Source organism: Staurois parvus, unplaced genomic scaffold (genome assembly GCF_062004578.1).
Source record: "Staurois parvus isolate SC_StPar_1 unplaced genomic scaffold, SC_StPar_1.0 ptg000634l, whole genome shotgun sequence".
Classification (NCBI taxonomy): Eukaryota; Metazoa; Chordata; class Amphibia; order Anura; family Ranidae; genus Staurois; species Staurois parvus.
Window position 1 is genome coordinate 5958273 of NW_028318430.1, and position 6964 is coordinate 5965236.

The 6964-nt window shown below is 42.8% G+C and overlaps 1 protein-coding gene across 1 annotated transcript in view; it reads right to left on the reverse strand.

The window, feature by feature from the left end:
* The window catches only part of TUBGCP5 (tubulin gamma complex component 5), a 62685-nt gene extending 56393 nt beyond the window's left edge, over positions 1 to 6292 (reverse strand). The window contains exons 1-3 of the mRNA XM_089693512.1: positions 6055 to 6292; positions 1631 to 1684; positions 1445 to 1553 (exon numbers count right to left, since the gene is read on the reverse strand). Coding sequence (XP_089549638.1) covers positions 1445 to 1553; positions 1631 to 1684; positions 6055 to 6188 — 297 coding nt within the window. The 5' untranslated portion in view covers positions 6189 to 6292. The remainder of the gene's footprint in view (positions 1 to 1444; positions 1554 to 1630; positions 1685 to 6054) is intronic.
* Positions 6293 to 6964: the final 672 nt, after the last annotated feature.

Here is a 6964-nt window from a genome sequence, read left to right on the forward strand (position 1 = left end):
CATCAAAAAGTAGATTTGATTTAAAATTTTCCAAATAAACAAAAGAAAAGAAAATGCCATTGAAGTATATACACCACTGAGAAGATGTGGAGATAACCAACACAACATGAACAAGTTAATCGGACACTGTATAAGACAGTGGTGGCGAACCTATGGCACGCGTGCTGCAGCGGCATGCACAGCCCTCTCTGTCGGCACACTAGCCAAGTCGCCCCAGCAGCCAAGAATCAGATAGCGGCACACATAGGGGCCAATGCACATGCACAGAAAAGAGTAGCGTCACCAGGCACTGACGTCACAAGCCGCAACTTATTAGCCACGACTCGTACGAACTTTCGCATGGCCAGTCAGTGCACTGCCAGGGAAACATATATATATATACACATATATATATATATATACACATATACATACATACATATATATATATACACATATACATACATATATATACATACATATATATACATACACATATACATACATATATATACACACACATATATATATATACACATATACATACATATATATACACACATACATATACATACATATATATACACACATACATATATATACACACATACATATATATATATATATATATATATATATATATATATATATATATATATATATATACATATACATATATATATAGATTTGCTTGGACTGGCTGTGATTTTAGCAGAAGCCTTCCACAAGGTAGGAAATGCACTCAGATGCATTTTTCAGAGCAGGCCAAAAGCTGGTGGCGGAACCTTGCCCCCGTGCCGGGGGCCAGCGGAACCTTGCCCCCCTGTGCCGGGGGCCAGCGGAACCTTGCCCCCCTGTGCTGGTGGTCAGTGGAAATGTTAAATAGCTGTTTGTATCATTGGAAGGTCTGTCATTGTGTTTTTCTTTTAAGACAAAAGATGTTAATGTACGAGTTGTTTTTTTCTAAACTAAAACCTCAGTATTCAGGTTTAATTGCAGCGTTGGCACTTTGCTATAAATAAGTGGGTTTTGGGTTGCAGTTTGGGCACTCGGTCTCTAAAAGGTTAGCCATCACTGGTATAAGAGAACCCATCTGCCTACAGCACAAATAAGGAAGAACCTGCCTTCAGCATTTGACAATCTAGAGACTGGCATGCCTGTGTCTCCGATCAGTTGCTGTGGTTTTCATTCTCTGATCCCTGTGTCACTGCTGTGTCCTGTAGTGACAAAAGGATTGTAGAATGGAGCAAGGAGTCTTAAGGAGGAGGCTGCAGTGCTAGAACATGGGAAGGTGGAGGCACAGCTCACTGGATAGGTTAGTATATTAGCTCTTCTCTTGCAGAGAACTTTATCTAAGATTTGTATTTTTAGAGAAAGACTGATAGGATCTCTTCAAATAATTGCTGTATCTCAGCTACAAACAAGTATATTTTGTGCAGTAATCTTACTAATAAAACAAGCTCACCTTTGTCCCTTCAGTGTTTGGAAGAGGAAAGCTTAAAAACTCATCTGTCAGTCTCTTCCAGCTCTCTGCTTTACTCAAATCAGAATTAATCACAAACCTTTCATACATCCTAGGCAAAAAAAACATTTATAAAAATGTATGCATGCATCAAGCTTATTTCAATGAATTATAAAAATAAAAAGTTACCCATCCAAAGTCCTGTGAATCTGGTGACTGCTGACATCCAGATATCGATGAAATCTAAAAGCAAGAAAACATTTCTAGTTGGCACAGAATTTATGCTTCAAAAACAGAGGTGCACAATTCTGTATATTATTAATGGTCAACTCCACTCAACATAGGCAATTCATTTTTGTGCAGCTGCTGCAGGATGAATCAGAAGCAGGCTTTGCATTTCTCTTGAGAAATCCTATGGTAAAATATTTTAACGTAAATTCCCAGTTTATACCAGCTTCCGCTATGCAAAACCAGTTGATGACACCACACTTCCCAGGGGGCTCCTCCTAATGTACAAGAATCATATCACTGAGGAATCTATCCGGGTATCATACGAAACCTACAAATGCAGATCTGGATGGTGCTAGCCTCTAAATACAGTATGCTTGTACCCTGTTATCAGAAAGCCAAATTTCATCTGCAGGTTTCTTTGACATACACTAAAGTATTGGGACGCCTGCCTTTACACAGACGTGAACTTTAATAGCATCCCAGTCTTAGTACGTAGGGTTCAATATTGAGTTGGCCCACCCTTTGCAGCTGTAACAGCTTCACCTCTTCTGGGAAGGCTGTCTACAAGGTTTAGGAGTGTGTCTATGGCAGTGTTTCTCAACTCCAGTCCTCATGGACCCCCAACAGGTCATGTTTTCAGGATTTCCCTCAGATGAAACAGCTGTGGTAATAACTAAGGCAGTGAAACTGATCAAATCACCTGTGCAAAATAATGGAAATCCTGAAAACATGACCTGTTGGGGGTCCATGAGGACTGGAATTGAGAAACACTGGTCTATGGGAATGTTTGACCATTCTTCCAGAAGCAAATTTTCTGAAGTCAGATACTGATGCCGGACGAGAAGACCTGGCTCGCAGTCTCTGCTCTAATTCATCCCAAAGGTTTTCTATCAGGTGGAGGTCAGGACTCTGTGCAGGCCAGTCAAGTTCCTCCACCCCAAACTCATCCATGTCTTTATGGACCTTGCTTTGTGCACTGGTGCACAGTCATGTTGGAACAGGAAGGGGCCATCCCCAAACTGTTCCCACAAAGTTGGGAACATGAAGTTGTCCAAAATGTCTTGGTATGCGGATGCCTTAAGAGTTCTCTTCACTGGAACTAAAGGGCCAAGCCCAACCCCTGAAAAACAACCCCTTACCATAATCCCCCCTCCACCAAACTTTACACTTGGCACAATGCAGTCAGGCAAGTACTGTTCTCCTGGCAACCGCCAAACCCAGACACGTCCATCGGATTGCCAGAGAAGTGTGATTCTTCATTCCAGAGAACACATCTCCACTGCTCTAGAGTCCAGTGGCGGCGTGTTTTACACCATTCCATCCAATGCTTTCCATTGCACTTAGTAATGTAACGCTCGGATGCAACTGCTTGGCCATGGAAACCCATTCCATGAAGATCTCTACGCACTATTGTGCTAATCTGAAAGCCACATGACAATTGGAGGTCTTTAGCTATTGATTCTGCAGACAGTTGGTGACTTCTGCACACTCTGCCCTTCAGCATGTGCTGACCCCGCTCTGTCATTTTACATGGTCTACCACTTCATGGCTGAGTTGCTGCTGTTCCCAGTTGCTTCCACTTTGTTGCAATACCACCAACAATTGACTGTGGAATATTAAGTAGCAAGGAAATTTCACGGATGGACTTATTGCACAGGTGGCAACCTATCACAGTACCACACTTGAATTCACTGAGCTCCTGAGAGCGACCCATTCTTTCACAAATGTTTGTAGAAGCAGTCTGCATGCCTATGTGCTTGATTTTATATACCTGTGGCCATGGTGATTGGACCACCCGAATCCAATGATTTGGAGGGCTGGCCCAATACTTTTGGCAATATAGTGTATATAAAATCCACCAAAAATCTAATGCTGTCAGCCTCCTTAAAATGGATCCTAAAACCTGCCATTGTATAAACTCCCGACAGTGTTAAAAGATACACAAGTAAAGAGACCCTGTCACAAACTAAAAAAAAGTGCAAGTAGAAGAACAGAAAAATCAATTATTTTAAATGCTTACTTGCAGCTTTTTTTCTTGAACAAGTATGTCTTGCCGGGGAAGGAGTTTGGGAGACTACCTTACAGTGTCACTTTAGTGACAGTACTGAGTGTGCACATTCAAGATAGTGACATTCTGCAGCAGTCTCAGATCTCTTGGATATTTACACAGGGATGGCTTTTACAGGTAAAGAACATGGATAAAATATGTTACATGTATATGTAATCTTATGGGAAGATTGTTGCTAAAATAAATGACAAGAGGGTCTCTTTAAGCAGTATGTAAAAAACACAAAGCTAACAAATGCAACATTACAGTTCACAGCTTTCTGGTTTTGGCATGGGTCTCTCATTTAATAGGGGCACAAATACCAGTACTCACAGTGATCACTAGCATTTTACACATATTTAAATGTGGTTGTAAACCTTTACATATACCTAGTGAAGTGATTGTGACAGATGATACACAAAGATGAAACAAATCCTTCTACATAAGTCGTACCTGTTTATCAGCAGTCTTCTATTATCTACATCTATTCAAAGTGCTGAAATTATAAAGCTTGTCTGAGAGGTCAGAAATCAGGGGGCAGAGAGCTTAAATACATTCTGCAGAGCTCAGTGAGGAAAGCTCTGAAAGCTGATTGGAGGAAAGAGACACATCCCCCTCCACACAGCACAAAGGAACAGAGCATAACCTGTCACTCTGCTATTGCTCCTTTCCCTGTCACCATTTTTCTCTTGGTGTCAGGAAAACTTGTCTGAAGGGATTCATGCTGATATCACAGGAACAGAACCTGCTGATTTTTAAAATACAGACACTTACCTGTCCCTCGGTCCAGCTGTGTCTTCACCATGGCTGGTTTCACCATCTTCTCTCCCCAGAATCTTCAGTGTGGGCACCCAATTATGACAGCTTGCAGCTTTACAGCCACGTGACCAATGCACATGCGCAAGTAGTGATGCGCTTTGTGAATGGTCCCATAGTCTTCTGGGACCTGTCACGTGTCTCAGAAGACTACGGGGAGGGAGGGGTGAGGACAACTAATGCTGATTGCCTTAGGCCAGGGGTCTCCAAAACTATGGCCCTCCAGGTGTTGAGGAACTGCAAGTCCCATGAGACCTTGCAAGACTCTGACAGCCACAGGCAAGACTCCCAGAGGTAGAGGCATGATGGGACTTGTAGTACTTCAACAGCTAGAGGGCCATAATTTGGAGACCCCTGCCTTAGGCAATCGCACCAGAAGTGGGAACCTTTCAAATTCTGGTACTCACTCCCCAAAGGTGCCAATCCTTAACAGGGAGCATGGGACAAAGCCTTAAGGCAGAATTTTCCCTTTTGGGTGGAGCTCTACTTTAAGCTGGTGAAAAGTGCATCAAAAACTGATTGGTATAAAAGCAGCCTTAAGCCTTGTTTACACCATACGTGCAGAAAATCTGATGGAAACTAATGTGCAGATTTCACTTGCGGGGACATCAGTTTTCATGCAGGCTTCAATGAGTTTTATACATGTTGCAGATTCCTGCGCAGAAAAAAAAATCTGCAGGATACTAGTGTTGTGGTGTGAACAGGGCACATAGAAAACAATTGACTTTGTTGTGCCCTTGCAGAAAAAGTGCACTATGTTGTGAATGAGCCCTTAAGAATCTATACTTCTGCTGACATGGACTATTTAAATTAACATGTGTGTGATCAAAGTGATCGCTAAATGAATCGCCTCCCCCTGCCCCTCTTTCATCTTGAAAAGTCTGGCAAGTGCATCATCAGTCTAGGTATCTAGGACCTGGCAGAGACAGGATCTCTGCACGTGCGCACCACACTGCCAGATTTACCAGTATACTGCCTGGTGGCGTTTGTGTGTATGCACATGTATCCACACTGCTGTGACATAGCTGTCCCAGGAGGCAGCCTAGGTCAGAAACCCGGAAGTGTTGCTTTGCAGCCAGGGGCAGACTGACAACTCATGGGGCCCCCGGGCAATAGGGGATCATGGGGACCCCTGTATCCTTGCCCAAACTAAAAAAAGCCTATGAAAAAGGTACCAGGGGCATCTCATGGGACCCCCTACTGACCCCGGGCCCTCGGGCAGTGCCCGAGTTTCCAAATGGTCAGTCCGCCCCTGTTTGCAGCACAAAATAAAAGAATAAAAAGGATTGCATTTAATATAGGAGGGATAGTAAAATGGTCTGATTTTCTATAAGGGAAGGGGCGGATAAATGAAAAAGGTGGTCAGAGTTTAGTGTGGCTTTGTGTTAGTGATAATGAATGTAATATGTGTCCTGTCATAAGCAGCTCCCCATGTCACGCTGTCCACAAGGCAGGTGTAGCAGAGAGGTAGAAGTCATACAGAGTGATAATGTCAGGCCCCGTGTATCTATCACCACACCTGAAGTTGGACCAGGAGTACTGCAGGGCCAGCTGGAAGTTCTTGTCACTGTCATCGTGCAGGCCGCTCACACAGGACACCAGCTCCTTCACATCCCTCTCCTGATCCTTCTCAAAGCGGGTCCAGTGCGCCATGACACCTCCGCAGCCCGGCAACCATCACCCAGCCAGCCATTGGATACCGGCAGGCCAATCGGGAACCACTTTCATGTTATTGCCGGATCAGGAGTCCTATTCGCAGATGGAAAAGTGACGTCAGAAGTGTGAAAGGGCACGGAAAGCCGGAAGCGGACGTGTTGTCCCGAAGATAGGCCAGTGCAGTACACTAGAGACTAAAACTCTGGCTCCATCTGCTGGTGACAAATGAGAAGTGACAGGGAGAACGTCAAAGGGGAAGTAGAGGGAAAGTCTTGGGGATTTCTGCCAGTCACTACTGCAATGAGACTGCCCCCCCCTCCGGGTTATTTTGGTGTTCTTTTATCATGTAGCTGTAAATGGCCACTGCTCAGTTCTCCAGCATTCTCAGAGGAGACAGTTCTCTGAATGCCTTTTTATGAAGAGGTGTAGATCAGTTCTCCGAATGAAGGGAGAAGCGATCTACAAACGCTTTGAATGCTGGAAAACAGCTGCTGTTACTATGATAATATAGTAATATATACTATAATATACAATAATAATAACAATAGTATAATAATAATATATAATATATTAATAATAATAATGAATATCAATATAATTAATATTATAGTATATAATATAAATATTATATAACATAATAAATTATAATAATATAGTAATATGTACTATAATAATATATAATCTCACGATATTACAGTAAGAGATCAGACAAACACCGTTTACTAAGCAGCTGTAAAATTACCTCTGCTTTGTTTGCGGTTCCCCCGATTCTT